This window comes from Heteronotia binoei, chromosome 11, assembly GCF_032191835.1.
Source record: "Heteronotia binoei isolate CCM8104 ecotype False Entrance Well chromosome 11, APGP_CSIRO_Hbin_v1, whole genome shotgun sequence".
In the NCBI taxonomy this organism is placed as follows: domain Eukaryota; kingdom Metazoa; phylum Chordata; class Lepidosauria; order Squamata; family Gekkonidae; genus Heteronotia; species Heteronotia binoei.
In genome coordinates, this window is record NC_083233.1 from 22,148,051 (window position 1) to 22,165,941 (window position 17,891).

A 17,891-nucleotide genomic window follows, 5' to 3' on the forward strand; every position below is an offset into this window, starting at 1 on the left:
GCCATGCTGGCTGGGGCTGATGGGAGTTGTAGGCAAAAAAAATCTGGAGAGCTACCATTGGCCACCCCTGTAGTATACCACAGGATTATGGAAACTATTTGTCATGGACTTTTTAAAAGCTGTACTGTTGTATTGCTTATAGTGTGAGAAGGTGTTCATATAAATCAAATCAAAATAAATTGTTTAATGTTTAAAATACTGTTTATTTTGGTGATTTTTCTCAATATTGTATTATCTAAACACCGGAACTGTGATTGTGTTATATATCTTGACTACAATTTTTCTTTCTCTGGCAGGTCTCACTCATTGGCTACAGACAGTACAGATCCTCTCCTTGGGGAGAGATACAGTGCGCTGCCCACCACCATCAGCAATGACCAGAACATTGACTCAGAAAGGTACAGGAGGAGGGGAACATTGGTCTATTGGTGATGGGAAGGGGTGGGTCCATGAAGAAAAGCTACTAGCAATTTTATTGGTAATAAATAATACATTCAGGCAGGGCTTTTTTTAGAGCAGGAACTCCTTTGCATATTAGGCCCCACACCCTTGATGTAGCCAATCCTCCAAGAGCTTACAGGGCTCTTAGTACAGGGTTTACTGTAAGCTCCAGGAGGATTGGCTACATCAGGGGTGTGTGGCCTAATATGTAAAGGAGCTCCTACTACAAAAAAAAGCCCTGCATTCAGGCCGGTCAGTCCTCAGATGTTGAATTGGTCCCTTGTCCTACAGGTCTGTCTCTAGCTTGGAGGAACAAACTGCACAAGAAGAAAAACACAAGAGCCCAAGTGAGACAGAATATGAAAAAGTGGAAACTCACCTGGCAAAGTAAGAAAGCAAGTGGGTACGCCGCATATGTGGGTCTTAATAAAATGTGGCAGCTTTAGTGTGCATGCGCACTTCTTCAGATACACTGAAGTGGAAGTTCCCTGTCCATACATATAGGTTGAGAGTGAGCAGCAGATTTAGCAAACAGCATAATAAAGTTGTTTGACAGATGCAAGGACCAAACTGGAAGAACAAGCTTAGTTTATGTGGCCAACATTTGGTTGGGTTTAATTCCAGGGGGAAACATCGTGAAGAAAATAAATATACCAAAACCCAAGAATGATGGGCAGATGTACCATTCCCAGGCAGCAGAGAAATTCCTGGGGAGAGGGAAGTCAGAACACTGTGACCGATTTCGCATTAGGGCTGTTCCAAGTGGAGAGCCCTTTTGATCCTGGCGCTTCTCTCCGTTTTCACACAAGTTGCCCTGGAGCTGCGAGTTGCCATGCCGTTCTCTCGTGGCAAGCAGAAACCGCTTGGAAGAGGATCCTGCTTGCTGCAGAAGAGCACCACACCAACTTGCAGCTCCAAGGCAACTTGTGCGAAAACGGAGAAAAGTCCCGGGAGCAAAAGGGCTCTCCACCTGGAACAAGCCTTGTGCGAAATCGGTCTGAATCTCAGTCCAGAGGAACGTATCTTGAGCAGGCTGAAATCTTGCCTTTATAGAAGCATTTTAATGGTTGTCTATTTAGTGTTGCTAGAAACCCAAGGATGTTTTTGCATAAGGCTTATAGCAGAGTTTGTTCCAAACATACAAGTGCTTTAAATAAACAATATGTTGGCATTGAAAAAATGGTTAAAAACATCCCGTACTCTATTGCAGATCTGGAATAGTTTGCCAATGCACAATACGCCCCACCTTTTAACTGAGAGTTTCCACTTAATACCATCTGTTAAAATGATTCTTTAAATAAACCACACTTAGCAACAGGAACAATTGCTACAGGGGGGGGGAAAGGAAATCATTTCAGCCAACACAAACACACGTGCTAATCCCTTCTCCAAATAAACAACCATCGTACAATGCAGAAACAAAATCAAAGCCAAAGCGAATAAGCTCTTAATTCAGCACCTGAAATAAACAAGTTCCGATGCTCTGCAGAAACCTGATAGGAGGGAGTTCCACACTCGAGGTGTGATTGTGGAAGATGCCCAGTTCATGGTCATCCCTTGCCCCACCTCTGGGGCCTCTATAGATGGTGTCTTGATTCACAGGTCAGCTCCTATGGGAGCAAACTGTTCTTTAAATTCTCTGGTTGCCTAAATGCTTAGGGCACTTGGAATTGTGTCCAGAAAGGGAAGAGCAATCAGTATAATTCTTTTACAGCTGACGAGCTCTGATCCTGATGATTAATGGAACATAGTGAGACTTGAACTGAGGTTAGCTTGCACTCCACGCCACCACAAACTTGCTTCTTCTGCTTCTAATGTCACGTGCTATCTTTGCCATTATCATCTATCATGATTATTTATATAGTGCTTAGCAGGGGGTTTTCTGTAGCAGGAACTCCTTTGCATATCAGGCTGCACCCCCCTGATTTAGCCAATCCTCCTGGAGCTTACAGTAGGCCCTGTAAGAAGAGCCCTGTAAGCTCTTGGAGGATTGGCTACATTATGGGGGTGTGGCCTAATATGCAAAGGAGTCCCTGCTACAAAAAAGCCCTGGTGTCTAGCATATCCTGTGCTGTTCTTGGATCCCGGCAAGTCACAGCTGACTTACAGCAATCCTGGACAGCAGGGGTGTCAAACATGGGGCCCGTGGGCTGGATCAGGCTCCTGGAGAGCTCCTATCAGCCCCCCCCAAGCAACTGACTGTTGTCTGCTTCCTTCTTCTCTCTCTTACTTCCTTCTGTGTCACAGCTTGCTTTGCCAGACTTGCTCAATTAAGCAACAGAGCAAAGCCTCTATTTTCTCCATTGGCTAACCAGTGCATGAAGCAAATTATGTACAAAAGCTCACAATGCCCAGCCATTTCATGTCTTCCTCTGGGTCCTAGCCTCAAAGCACTGACCGTGAGGTGTCTATAATGAATGTCAATAAATCAAAAGTAGGCTTGCAACTTACAGACATATACCTGAACAGCATACTCAAGATTGCTACAACACAGACATTGTCTCCAGATTTTGATGCAATAATTCAGAGCAAGAGCCGTCAGTTATCAGAGACTGTTAAACAGAATATTGTAAGAGTGCTACTCTTTTAAGCATATTTTAAGTTTAAAAAAAATGTGTTTGTGTCCTTTATAAAGTTTCTATCTCTGCTACCTGGCATTACATTTTATGACGCACGTGGCCCAGCCTGACAAGATCTCATTCATGCCAGATCCATCCCTCATAACTAATGAGTTTGACACCCCTGCTGTAGGGTTTTCAAGGCAAGAGATGTCCACGGTGGTTTGCCATTGCCTGCCTCTGCATAATGATCCAGATCATCCTTGGTGGTTCCCCATCTGAGTACTAATTAGGGCTGACCCTGCTTAGCTTCCGATATCTGAAAGGACTGGGCTAGCCTGTGCTATTAAGGTCAGGCTATACAAAGATGAAAACACTAACGTAGTCTTGCCTATGAGCTTACAGTCAGTGAGCAAGATTTACTTATCTTATTCTCTTCCCTTTGGCAGATCAGGCTCGTGCTCTAGTGAAGGCAATCTTAGCACCGCTGGTACCCAAACTGAGCAGCCGGAAGCTATCAAAAGTGAGGAGTCAGGGATGAAGACAGCCAGGTGAGTGCTGGATTCGAGAAAGCTCAGGGGTAGAGCACCTGCTTTCCATGCAAAAAGTCCCAAGTTCAGTCTTTGGCATTTCCAGTGAAATGCGTCTAACAGCTTATCTGCACATTGCAAAGTCCTTGTGTCCCCCCCCCCCCATATGTCCTTTCTGATCCCATTGAAAAGATTCACTCTGTACTCTAGACTTAATTCCCAAGCACATGTGGGCCTGATTCTGATTGGATCCTCATCATGCAGGAGGAGAGGTTTAAGCCTCCCACCTGTGCCATTGTCTTGACCAGAAATGTCCACAAGGAATCACTGTTTGTCCCGGCAGGAAACTTGTATGTAGGGCACCAATAGTTGCATGGGTGATCTGATCTGAGTTGCCATCTATCTGACTCTATCCTTCCACCGTAAGGTGCCCACATGCTGCCTTTCTACCCACACAAGTCCTAGGACTCCTGGGAACTGTAGATTTTAGCAATTCCATGCTCAGGACAATAGTTACAGGAACAGCAGGGAAGCCATGTTGGTCTGAAGCAACAGAACAAAGTTTGAGTCCAGTGGCACTTTTAAGACCAACCAAGTTTTATCCCTGGCATAAGCTTTTGTGTGCCCTTCTGAAGAAGTGTGCATGCACATGGAAGCTTATACCCAGAATAAAACTTGGTTGGTCAAAAAAGCACCACTGGTCAAAAAGCACCGTTGGTCAAAAAAGCACCATAAATGAACTTTGTTCATTTATAGGAACAGTTAGCCTGGGTTGAAACAGGTTTGCCTACACCATGTCAATATGCTCTTTTCACCTTCTGTTCTTTGACAGATCCAACTCCCTCTCTGTAGAGAGCAGTGTTACCACTCCAGGAGAGCAAAAGTCTGATGCAGACACTGGCAGGTAAGTCATAGCAGGTTACGACATATGGTGGTTGCCATTTGTCTTTCTTGTAGGCGGATATTCCTGCTGCGACCTAGGCTGATGATCAAATGCACCTTTCTTTGTGTAAGTTCTAGTGATTAGTGGGTTAGATTGAAGAGACCCAAGTGCAAATCCTCACTCTGCCATGACATTCACTGAGTGACTTTGCACCAGTCTCTCTCTGTCTCTCAGCCTGACCTACGGTGCAGGATTGCTGTGAGGCTAACCATGTGTGCTGCTGCGAGATCCTAAGGCAAAGGGAAAGATACTAAAATGACAGATATGCAGCGCACTGTGAAGCTGCCTCTGTGCTTCGAGAGCTGCCTAACATGCAGAAACGAAGCAGAGAAGGCTTTCTTCATCACTATTTCCATGTCAAAAAACTGATAATAATAAATAATACTGGGATTCAGAAAGAACTTTGCATACAATATCTAGGCTTTCCAACAACCCTATAAGGTAGTCCAGCATTACGCTGAAGTTGAGAGACTGCAATTTGCCTGTGTAGTTTAAGTCAGCTGAGCCAGTGGGGTGTTGTGGATAGTGTTTTGGATTTGGAGCTGGAGCGTCCTGGGTTCGAATCCTAATGGCTGAACCCTGAAGATCACTGGTTGCCTTGGGCTTTGTCATTTTCTGCCTCGCAAGGTTATGTATAAAGAGGGGAAAAATAGGATCATCCCTGAGCTTCTTGGTGGATGGGCAAGAGATGAACACGAGAAAGGAGGGAGATATGCATACGATAAGTCAGATCACTGGTCCATCTAGCTCTGTGCTGTGTTCTTCAAGTGAATCTCCTGCATTGTTCAGGGGGGTTGGACTAGATGACTCTGGAGGTCCCTTCCAACCCTATGATTCTGTCATTCTAAGTTTCAGCTCTTTGGGGTCTCAAGCAGAAAAAGACTTTCTCATTATCTGCTATCTGAGGATCCAACTACATATTACACTGCTTACAGGTCCTGTTAAGCAAGCATGTGCTGGCCGTTCCATGTTGAAACTTAGATTCTCAGGAGTCCTGCTTCAGACTGGGGACACCACATATAGGAAGAAAGAGGCTTCAGCCTTCTCCCCATCCCCACTGTTTCAAAGGCCTGAAACAAACCTCAGACACCTGCTATTTGCCTCACTGGGGAACCTTAAATGTGGCTCAGTGGTAGGGGACAGTGGCTCAGTGGTAGAGCATCTGCTTGGGAAGCAGAAAGTCCCAGGTTCAATCCCTGGCATCTCCAAAAAAGGGTCCAGGCAAATAGGTGTGAAAAACCTCAGCTTGAGACCCTGGAGAGCCGCTGCCAGTTTGAGAAGACAATACTGACTTTGATGGACCAAGGGTCTGATTCAGTATAAGGCAGCTTCATATGTTCATATGTACTGATGGGCTATACATGTATCAATGGGATACAAACAAGCTTCCCCAACAGGTATGGTTGCCAGCCTCTAGGTGGTGGCTGAAGATCTCCTGGGATTACAGTTGATCTCCAGGTAAAAGAGATCAGATCACCTGGAGACAATGGCCGCTTTGGAAGGTGGACAATATGGCATTATGCATTGAAGCCCCTCCCCTCTCCAAACCTCGCCTTCCCCAGACTCCACCCTCAAAAATCTCCAGGTATTTCCCAACCCAGAGCTGGCAATCCTGCCAAGTGGCTTCCCAGAGCCATTTCAGGGTAGGAATTTGGCTCTGTCATTTTAGTATCTTTAAAGCCCTCTTTCCCCGTGAACTATCATCCCAGTTCAAGCAGCACCTCCCCACACCTGAAAATTTCAGCAGGTAATTAGTGGGTCACAGCTGCTTCACTGGAGATGGGGCAGGCCTGTAAACAACACGATCTGTAGTTAGACCCTGCGATCCTTTAACCGGAGATTGGATTGAGGTACTTAGTCCTGGCTCAGTTACCTGACTTAGCTACAAACCACGAGAGGTCTCCCATGGTTTTTAAATGAGTCAGTAGCCCCAGGAGAGGGTCCATGATACGGGGCAAAGAGGATACGTTCTCCTCAGCTCGTGCCATCTGCCCGACCTTACGCCGAGCAAGGATTAGGGGGGTCACATCATAGCTCTGCCACCCTCCAAGGCAAACAGCAATTCTGCAGGGAACCAGCTGAGACTGAGAAATGGCACAGAAGGAAGATGTCAAACGTCCCCTTGGCCTGCACCGCGGAGCCAATCCAAATCAGGATCTTTATTTATCTTAGGTCATTTGTAGTCCACCCAGATAACAACATTATAAAAACAATATGAATGACAATTAAAACATGTGAATAAAATAAAAGGCAATACAATCGTAGACAGTTTTTGATGGCGGCTCAGTTGGCACATGTCGTACAGCCTAGGGATCATGTTGTATGGACTACAAATCAGTCTTATATTCTAAGAATCAGATACAGCATAGATGGTACTACAGTATAGGGCCAGTACTACAGCATAGGGCCGGCCAATGGAGCAGAATGCCCGATAGTGTAGGATGCCCGCTGCCTCAACTAAAGGCCTGGCGGAATAGCTCTATTTTGCAGGCCTTATGAAAAGGTAACAGTTTAGTAAGGGCCCGGATCTCGAGGGGGAGCTGATTCCATTATGGCTGGGGCCAAAGCTGAAAAAGCCCTGGCCCTAGGTGAGGTGAGACAGATGTCCTTCAGGCCAGGGATGGTCAGCAGATGTTGTGCGCCAGTCCGTAATGGTCTCCAGAGCATATATGGGGAAGCTACCCCATAGCTTCCACTTCTGACAAAGCAGGGGAAGTCTGTTCACAGCTGCCAGGGCATCATGTCTGGTTTAAAACTGCCTGCCAGTAGACAACTGACAGGCATTGTCCCTTCCTGCCAGATCCATCCCCCAAGTCCTGAACAGTGAGATTCCAATGGCATCAGTCGTTAGGCCCTGAGACCCACGTGGTACTCTCCACTGGAGCGTCCCTCAAGCTAGCAACTTCATTGTTGCACACAGTGCATCCCTCAGGATTGTTGTTCTTCCAGCCCCAAATGAGAGGAATCACAAGTCCAGAAGGGAATCCCATGACTCTTCAACCCCTCTGACGGTGCTCTGTCTGCTCTCTTTAAAATGTTCAGTGCTACGGAAACTTTGCAGTATGCTGTTGTACTCCTATGGTTATAGTTAGGAAACGGTTCCAAATATTTATCCTAAATTTGATGTCACATAAATCTTACTGCTTATCCTTCCCCATTTTGGCAAGAGGGGGAAAAAAAGTTGCCCTCCTTTTTAGGTATTTGAGAACTATGCATTATTAGTTTTTCTTTCTCCAGGCTAATATTCTGAGTTCTTCAATCCTGTTTTATAATCTTGCCTTCTGAGCCTTGGATTTTTTGCCTTCTTGACCATCTTTTTTTTAAATGGCAGACAAACGTGGGTTCAGTATTACCACTGCCAACCTGTGTAACTTCACTCCAGTGTCTTAGATACGATGCATCTCTTGGTGCATTGTTTTTCTGTCATATCAACAGCCTTGCAGATGTTTTTATCCTGGGATTCCCTGTCACCTAAAAGAGCCTTCTCAGCAATGTGACTGTCTTAATTTTAGATTTAAACACTCTTTATTTACCGCCTTCTGATTTTGAACTTTAAATCCTAACCTTCCTACTGTTTGCAGCTCCTCTTAAATTTGTGTTGCTAGTAATTTTGGCGAGCATGTTCTCCATCATTTCACACAAGTGGTTAATGGCAGTATGGAACAGACTATATCCTTATGAGTGCTGTGGGGCGACTATAAGCCATTATTGTTTACTCTTTAGATGTGTCTTCACTGTGTATCACACACTTCTTTTGCTATAAAGTATAACCCACATTTCAGTAGTGAATTTGTTAAAATCATTCCCTGTTTACCCTTCTCTGTTCTCCTGGGACTTCATCTGTCTTCCACTGAATTTGTCAAGAATGGAAGCTGTAGGCTCTGAGGTTTCCACTACTTGTTCCTTCAGTATCCATGGGTACTGGATCCTGCTATCTGAATTAATTTCAAATATCTAAATATTCTTGGAGTGGAGCTCTTATTTGTTGGAACTCTTTTGCTTCATGAAACATGACTTATGATATTTTGGCATTTTTATTGCCACCAACTTCTGCCTTCCTTTATACCCTTGGACCCCCAAGTGCAGCTAAAGTCCATCCAGCTACAGTTACAATTAGAACTGGGATGCAAGTTAATTGCAACTGATTTGGTCTGCTTAGCTTTACCAGGACTTAGCTGAATTGGGCCCGTTCTTAGTGGTGCTTCCTTCCTGCACTTTCCTCCCCCCCATTTGGCTTTGGTTGAAAACATCCTTCTTTATCCATCATGCATCTAATCTTAAACACATTTACTTGGATTCAGCCCCCAATGATTATTCTGCTTCCAAGTAAGTATGCTTGGGACTACAGTTTTGGTCTTCTTTGGCTCTTGTCTCTCCTCATCATTAAAATAGTTTGCAGTTGTGCAAACTATTTGTCTTTGTCTCTGGAAGCACAGGCAGATGGGGGTTTGTCTTCCATTCAGATGCTTTCCATCTGGAGAATTATATCTCCTTCCCCTCCACTGCTAATTAATACATGCTCATTCTTGCTGCACCACTTCCAGAATTTGCACACTGGTGCTTTTGGTATTTTGACACTTTCATCACAAGGGAAAAGGGAAACTCTCTCTCTGCTTATCAATTAACTCTCCGTTTATCAATGAACTATTCCAGTGATTAATTATGGCAAAATACATCCCTTGAAGAAATCTTACAACAGTGACAATCTAGGGTTTCTTTTAGCCTTTCCAGAAGGGCTATTTTTGGCTCGTCGGGGAACATTTATAGGATGTCATCCAATCTGGACAACCTAGTTGGCAATCGCAGTGTCTGGGAGAGTGGGCATAGGACACCACCATATCTGAACCGCCAAACCAGCTACACCGGCAGGACAAGTTGCGGGATGCCATCATGTCTGAACTGCCAGCCGTACAACACTAACATGTCGGAGATGAGTCATAAGATGACACCATACCTGAACAACCCTGCTTTCAGTAGCGGAAGGTAAAGAGGTTGGGATCAGAGCCTGCAAACATATAGTGCGAAATTTTCAAAAGACAGTAGAGGGAAAGGTATATGGGACTTGGAGCTGAGAATTTCAAGTCATACATGGGCAGAAAAAGCCGAATCTGGTCTACTTAGAGAGCCAGTTTGGTGTAGTGGTTAAGTGCACAGGCTCTTATCTGGGAGAACTGGGTTTGATTCCCCACTCCTCCACTTGCAGGTGCTGGAATGGCCTTGGGTCACCCATAGCTCTCGCAGAGCTGTCTTTGAAAGGGCAGCTTACAGGTGTTTAAAGTTTCACAGAGGCTCAATGGGGAGAAGCTAAAGTCTAGAAAACTACAGGAAGGAAGGAAGTGGTCAGCCTGTAAAGTAAAAAGAAGCTTTGGACAGCTGAACAGGGATGCCGGATGAGGGCGAGCTTGTAAGACTTGCAGAACTGGAGCTTGTAAGACTTGCAGAATCCCCTTTCCTACAGCACCTACCCAATAGCAAGGGAGGCAGTAGCTGGGGAAGGGTCTGCAGTGGCAAAAGGACGTTTTTGATTGGTGCCTGATTGCTGTTGTTGGGCTGGCAATGATCTGTGGGGCTTTCACTGATGTTCTTAACTTTATCCGCAGTCATTTTGATTTGGCAGTGTTTTCACACATGCAGTGTATTCCTGCAGTGAGTTTTTACTAGCACTGCCAGGATAGAAGTATTTGAATAAATAAATGTGCTGCACAAGGATTACTTTCCCTTGCAGTCAGGGCTCTCTTCTCTACTCCCGGCTGTGGCTTCCTTTCCCACTATCCTCACCTGCAGCTATGCTGGAGGAAGTGATGTGCAACTTTCTTTCACCCCTTTGAGCTTCGCAAAGGCCAGTGTGTTTAAGAGGAACGCTCAAGAGTTCAGCCTCTGCTCCTGCCAGCATGAGGACATGGGGGATTCCCAGGGCCCAGCCCTTGCCGCTAAGCAAAGGAGGTGATTGCCTAGGGTACTGGCCTTCTGGGTGCGCCAAATTGGGCACCCCCGTGTGACTCAGTGACATTATCAGTGTGGGGAGAGGGGGTGTGTGCCAGAAATTAACCTTGCCAAAGGTGTCAGACAGTCTAGGGCTGGCCCTGGGAATTCCCTCACCCTGTTTCATGTATAGGGTTGCCAATCCCCAGGTGGGGGCAGGGGATCCCCCAGGTTGGAGGCTCTCCCTCCAGGGTCATCAGAAAGCTGGGGGGGGGAGAGAAATGTCTGCTGGGCACTCCGTTATTCCCTATGGAGACCATTTCCCATAGAGTATAATGAAGAATTGATCTGTGGATATCTGGGGCTCTGGGGGGGCCTGTTTCTTTAGGTAGAGGCACCAAATTTGCAGCACGGCACCCAGTGTCTCTCCCCAAAATGCCCTCCAAGTGTCAAAAAGATTGGACCAGGGGGTCCAATTCTATGAGCCCCAAAAGAAGGTGCTCCTAGCCTTCATTATTTCCAAAGGAGGGAAGGCATTTAAAAGGTATGCGGTCCCTTTAAATGTGATGGCCAGAACTCCCTTTGGAGTTCAATTATGCTCGTCGCAACCTTGCTCCTGGCTCCACTTCCAAAGTCTCCTGGCTCCACCCCCAAAGTCCCCAGATATTTCTTGAATTGGACTTGGCAACCCTATTCATGTGATATCATAGGGACCTTTGAACTCCTAGTTTGTGATAGATAGAGGGGCACGGAGACAGATGAAGGGGTGATTCTTCCCTTTGCATTCGGCATCCTCTATTGCTGCCAGGTACTTCTCCCAGTGGGAAGGAAGAGTGATCTGATCTCTCCGGTAGTCCCTGGCCCTCCCCAGGTAGCTAGCAGTGCCAATTCATTCCCTGGAGCCAGTCCTTCTTCATACATTTTAAATAGGGTGCTGGTAGATGTGACAAAGATCACTGATCTTTTGTCATTAGATAAATGGTGCTCAGGTATAGCAGCAATTTGGATTGGGGTGTGTCTGTGGGAAAAGGAGAGGTGACTTTACCCTTCAAGGCTTGCTCAGTTTTGCTGGTCAAAACCAAGCCCCCTGAACTTCTGAATATTTTAAAGAGGGGGGGGGGGAGTTGTGATCTTTAAAATTCCTGTTCTCCCCCCTCCCCTCTTAAAATGCTAGTAACGGCTTGGGGAACTCATCAGCTTCAGTGAGCAAAGTCAAACTGGGAACTGCAGGGCTAAATCCTGTCTCCTCTTCCCCCACGGCCCACGTCTGAATTGCAGCTAGGTGCACACACAATTTACCTTTTATAGACTGACTGAGATCCATCATTTTCATCATCCTGGAATGCAGTTCTTGAATGTGGCATGTACCTTTTGAAAGCTCACTTGGAATATTTCAAAGAGATCCAGGGTTTTTTTTAAAGTATCCTTCCACGTGCTGTCAGATGTCTCGTTCTGCTCCTAACCCACTGATCTATTCATGCGTCTGATTCTTTCCAACAGAGCCTACTCTGCTTCTAGAGACAGCCTGGTGTCCAACTCACTGAGAAGTCACAGAATGCCATTCTACAAGGACATCTGTGATACAGAGAACAGGAGGTAAAGATGGGATTGTGGACAAGATTGGATGAAGAGGCGGTTTACCAACGTAGTGTAGTGGTTGGAGTATCAGGCCAGGATCTGGGAAAGTGGAGTTCAAATCTCCACTGTGCCATGGCACTTGCTGAGTAGCAGGGCCAAGAATGCTATTGCAACTTACCCTACCTCACAGGGTTGTTGTTAGAATACAATGCAAAAGGAGAAGGGAGCCACTGGAACCATTCTTGAATCCCTTGGAAGAAGGGTGAGATAAAAATGCAGTTAATAACATGTCTGTGTATCTTTGTCACCTGTGGCTTTATCTTCATTCATTCATTTTACAAAATCTGTATCCCAGACTTATCAAAACGTATGGCCTGGGATTGGAACCAGCCCATCCAGGGCTCTTTTCTAGCTTGTAAGCAACTGTGGGGGGGGGAACTAGTCCAAATGTGGACCAGAAGGGCCTCTATTAGGGTATTATACCCCTTGCTGAGGTCCCTCGCTTCCCCAAATGCAAGCCTTCCCCAGAGTTTCCCTCCAGATCTCCAGGGATTGCCCATCCCAGTTGGCAAGGAGGGCTTGTTTGGCCCCGAGCTCTGCTGAGGAGGGGTACGTGTCACAGTCAGTGGTAAAACATCTCTGGTACCTGGCATTACATTTTACAGCTTGCATGGCCCTGCATTTATGTGCGATCCGGCCCGCATATCAAATGAGTTTGACGCCTTTGGTATATCCCGCCTTTCTGCCCTTCATAAGGGCCACCAAGATGGCTAACAAATTAAAGCATACATAACAAAGTCAAGGTTTTAAAACCATCAAAACTAACCCCCCCCAAATACACACACATCGAAACAATTAACAAAAATACATACAAAAACATACAACCAACAATTAAAGATTGGTCAGGAAGGAGAGATCATTGAGGGGACATGAAATGAAACAAAAAAGCTCTTTGTTCACTGGCAGAAGATGTCAACAGAAGGGGACAGACTGCCATTTTAGTCTCTGTAATTTTAGATTTTATATGTTTTTAATTGGTTTTTACTGCTTGATTGTTTTTATGATGTAACCCGCCCTGAGCCTGTTCTACGGGAAGGGTGGGCTAAAAATCGAATAAAATAAATAAAATCTCCCTGGGCAGAGAATTCCAGAGTTTTGAGTTATCCACTCTGAATAGCTCTGGAGAAGACCTCCTTATACATCATGCAAGAAGAGCAGCTGATATTCATGGTTGCAGGAACCAACCTGATTCTCCTGTATATGCAGCTTAGCTCCTATCTCCACTGTGTCACTTTAGATTGCTCTGCCATTGCCGCATACCCCTCTTTGCAGAGCATCTGTAAAGGGCCCTGCATAGTCTGTGAAGAAGGGGTACAGATGGCAGAACAGTTTAAAGTGGAGGAGGGGGGGAATGTTGTCAGCCACTTTGGGTCCCCACTGGGTGGTAAAATTGAAGGAAATGAAATAAAGAAAAGATATGCAGCAAGAATGACAATTAGTCTGAAAGTTTGCCTGTGACACTCCTCAGGGCCAGCTCTGCCACGAGGCAAACTAAGCAATCGTCTAGGGCGCTGACCTTCTGGAGGCACCAAATTGGGTGCCCCCATGTGACTCAGTAATGTTATCAGTGCAGAGGGGGTGCCAGAAGTTAACCTTGCCTCGGGTGCCAGACAGTTAGGGCTGGCCCTGACACTCCTGTTCACACAGTCTCCTCTCTCTTGCCAGATATCTGCCACGGACAGAGGACAGACCTGCGTTCGCCTCCAGCTTCCCCACCGCTTCCTCTCAGTTTGGGAGTCCCTCGGCTTCTGGCTACGACTCGGATCCCACCACAGGGTGAAGAGCGGAGGAGGGGAGGAGGGAAGGGCTCTTTCTCCAGGCTGTGGTTAGGCGTATCAGTACACAGGTCATCACGCTGCCCCAAGAATTCATGCTAGGCTTAAGCAGTGGTAGTTCAGGAGACTGTCTGCCCGCCCAGCTGCAGCCTGCTGTATGCTAAGCCCCTATGTGACAAGCATGTAGCTCCTGGTTGTTTGTAGTCTCCCTTGTAGCCAGATTATATGTGGTGCTGGCAGGGCGGGTGCCAGCATACCCTGAAGTGGGACAGCCGCCGGGGCTCAGGACTTCCAGCAGGGCTCACTGCTGCTGACTCCCTACTTGCACGTCTCCTCCAGTTTGGTGTAGTGGTTAAGTGTGCGGACTCTTATCCAGGAGAACCGGGTTTGATTCCCCACTCCTCCACATGCACCTGCTGGAATGGCCTTGGGTCAGCCAGAGCTCTGGCAGAGGTTGTCCTTGAAAGGAGAGCCCTCTCAGCCCCACCCACCTCACAGGGTGTCTGTTGTTGGGGAGGAAGATAAAGGAGATGGTGAGCCGCTCTGAGTGGAGGGCGGAATATAAATCCAATATCATCATCATCAGCTGCTTCTTGTTCTTCTTCTTTATCATCCGATGCCTGTGCTCATGCCCTTCCCTGCCTGCCTGTGTGCACTTTGTCACCTGTGTTTCCCAGCTGCATACGCTGCCAAGCACCGCTGGAGAAAGGCATGTGGGCGGTGCACCGTTCCTGGTGGCTGTGGCAGTCCCAGCTGTCTCCTCTGCCTGGCACCAATGGGGAAAGGGAGTGCAGGCAGTGTGGGCAGCTGTGACTGCAGGTGGTGGGAGAGCTGGGGAGCGGGCAGAGGCAGGTGGCATACAGGTGGGGTGCCGAGTAGTGAGCTTGGGGACTCTGTGGCCTCCTAAACCTGAAACTGGCCCTGGGTTCTGGAGTTCACATCACAGTGCTGGGGAAGGGAGAGACTTCCCCTCTGTGCCATGACGCTGGAGAAGGGGAGTGATTTGATGTCCAAAAAAAGGAATCAGGTATCTGTGGCTTAAACAGGGGGAGCAGTTTTAGTTGGTTGGTGGGAGGGAATAGCATGGACAAATGAATGCTTCCCCTTCCTTCTCTGGCACAGCCCTCATCCACACTACTCCCTGCTTTTAATGACCAAATTAACCCCCTGGGGTCTCACAATCACCTCAACCAGGTGTCACGTATAGCTTGGCCCTCGGACTTCTAAAGAGTTTTATCATACACTTTGCCACAGGAAGTCCTTCTAAGAACATAACATAAGAGAAGTCATGTTGGATCAGGCCAATGGCCCATCCAGTCCAACACTCTGTGTCACACAATGGCCAAAACAAAAAAACCCAAGTGCCATCAGGAGGTCCATCAGTGGGGCCAGGACACTAGAAGCCTTCCCACTGTTGCCCCCCCCCCCATCCCCAAGCACCAAGAATACAGAGCATCATTGCCCCAGAGAATTCCATCAATACGCTGTGGCTAATAGCCACTGATGGACCACTGCTTCCTATGTTTATGCAATCCCCTCTTGAAGCTGGCTATGCTTGTAGCTGCCACCACCTCCTATGGCAGTGAATTCCATGTGTTAATCACCCTTTGGGTGAAGAAGTACTTCCTTCTAATGATTCCATGCATCTAATGAATATTCACCAGCTTCTGTAATGCAACCATCTCTGACACTGTTTCTGCTCTTCCACAGCAAAAGCTTCCTCTTTGTGAAAGAGTCCATCAACAGCACAGAGCTGTCCTCCTCGCCACGCCACAACAGGTAAGGGGACTCAAGGGGGAATGGATGGGTCAGTTCATGAGAGCTGCATCCGTACATGAAGCTGAGGAGCGTTTGTGTGCTGCTTCAGGGTGCCTGTGAGCTTTTCGGAGAAACGAGCTGGATTAAATGCATATGCCATACCCAAATGAGCCGCACGGGCTGACATTTCTGCAGGACATTTGAGATGGCTAAGCTGTGTGTTTAATTGGATGATGAACGGGTCAGCCATTTGGTGTAGCAGTGGGTTCAGAATTACTGAGGATGCTGAGGGGCGCTGAATGCAGCTGCCGTGGAATCATGAGTCCCAGCTGCATTTTGATTGGGTCAAAATTACTATATTAGGCAGTACAGCCTTTCTTCAACTAAGCTCCACAGACCACTGAAGGTCTGGGAGGGGACTCCAGGGGATCTGTTGGAAGGGGTGGGAAAGGAAAACTTGCTTGCCCTTTGGCCCCTGGCTGCAGTGGCAGACAGTGGCAATGGCTGGGCAGAAGTGTTTGGGATAATGAGACAGTCACCCTGACAGCCTTACCTCTCGTCAGGGCCCTACACCTCATGAGAGGAGAGGCCTTTATAGGCATGCTGTTGCACACACTATGAAAATGACCGGAAGGTGCTCGAGGACACAATCTCTCTCCCACCATCTGGACAACCAGCTCATTGGGGCACAGTGGCAGAAGAAAGAAAAGAGGAGTTGTAAACTCCCTTCCCTTCTTTTTCTGTCTTGGTGATGGGGGGAGGGCTTGGGGGTCCATGAAAAATTTGTAAAACTTGGGATTGCTGAAGTCTGAGGACTGCTGAGAAATTGAGCGAGTGTCCAGTAGCGCCTTAAAGACTCACAAAATTTGTAGCATGGTATGAGTTTCGTGAGTCACTGCTCACTTATTCAGATACAGCTAGAATGTGAGTCTATCTTTCCTTATAACTGGAGACTAGAGTGATTTCAGATGCTGAATGACAATAGTAGATGAATAACAATAGCAGACATGATTGGATTAGGTGTGATATGCAGAGGGATAGTAGGCATAGAGAAATCAGCATTGATAATGAGCCAGGAAACCTAGGTCTTGATTCAGTTCAGGAGGATGCATTGTCTTGAGATTGATTATCAGTTGCAATTCAGCAGTGTGTCTTTCTAATCTCCCTTTGTAAGAGAAGGGCCTTTTTAAGGAAGTCCCACATCTGATGGTCATGAAAGTTCAGTAACGTCTATCTCCATGTATCTCTCAGTGACACTGTTTATAATTGGTAACTGTTGAGTTTCAGTTATCAGAGAGGTGGCATGTGCAGTGGTTAGAGTGTCAGTCTAGGATCTGGGAGACCCAGGCATGGTTCCTCACTCTGTTGTGCAAACTTCCTGGGAGACCCTTGGTGAGTCACACACTCTCAGCCTGACCTACCTCACAAGGTTGTTGTGAGGAGAAATCAGAGGAGAACTATGAAAGCAGCTCTGGGCCTCCGCTGGGAAGAAGAAGAAGAATTGCAGATTTTTACCCCACCCTTCTCTCTGAATCAGAGACTCAGAGCAGCTCACAATCTCCTTTATCCTCCTCTCCCACAACAGACACCCTGTGAGGTGGGTGGGGCTGAGAGGGCTCTCACAGCAGCTGACCTTTCAAGGACAACTCTGCCAGAGCTATGGCTGACCCAAGGCCATTCCAGCAGGTGCAAGTGGAGGAGTGGGGAATCAAACCCGGTTCTCCCAGATAAGAGTCCGCACACTTAACCACTACACCAAACTGGCTCTAAATTTATACAGGGTATAAATGAAGTAAAATTTAAAAACTCTTCTCATCTCCCTTCTCCAGCCGCAGCCTGGTTGACTTGTCTACACTGGAGAGACAAAACTATAGCAGTGGTAACTACCTACAAAACAGTGCACCCAGAAGGTAAGAGTCCTTTATCACTCTGGGGAGCTGAGGTGGAAGAAACCAATTCTAAACTCACAAATAACAAAACCTGAACAAGTACAACATTTTTAAACAATGTCTACTCTTGTCTCACTTTTCCTGTGCAAGATGCATTTCCCTTGCTATACTTAGATGTTCAAAAGATTTGTATGAGAGGAGGGGCACAGGAAGAAAGACAGAGGCCCTGGCCCCAACCTGATGAAATCAGCCCAAGAAGATATGGGCCTTACTGGATCTATCGCCATTCCGGAGGGCCTGTAAAACGGAGCTGTTCCGCCAGGCTTTTGGCTGAGGCAGGCGGGCGTCCTCACACCATCTAATCGGCCTTCCTGCACTGACCGCATCCTGTGTTTTAATTTGTGAATGATGTTCATATCACTGCTGCCTTATTTTCT

The 17,891-nt window shown here is 46.9% G+C and overlaps 1 protein-coding gene across 1 annotated transcript in view; it reads left to right on the forward strand.

The window, feature by feature from the left end:
* The window catches only part of ZNF185 (zinc finger protein 185 with LIM domain), a 57,427-nt gene that overhangs the window by 34,934 nt on the left and 4,602 nt on the right, over window positions 1-17,891 (forward strand). The window contains exons 18-27 of the mRNA XM_060249118.1: window positions 297-398; window positions 733-828; window positions 3,449-3,550; window positions 4,362-4,433; window positions 9,195-9,455; window positions 11,895-11,990; window positions 13,698-13,808; window positions 15,179-15,181; window positions 15,518-15,586; window positions 17,395-17,475. Coding sequence (XP_060105101.1) covers window positions 297-398; window positions 733-828; window positions 3,449-3,550; window positions 4,362-4,433; window positions 9,195-9,455; window positions 11,895-11,990; window positions 13,698-13,808; window positions 15,179-15,181; window positions 15,518-15,586; window positions 17,395-17,475 — 993 coding nt within the window. The remainder of the gene's footprint in view (window positions 1-296; window positions 399-732; window positions 829-3,448; window positions 3,551-4,361; window positions 4,434-9,194; window positions 9,456-11,894; window positions 11,991-13,697; window positions 13,809-15,178; window positions 15,182-15,517; window positions 15,587-17,394; window positions 17,476-17,891) is intronic.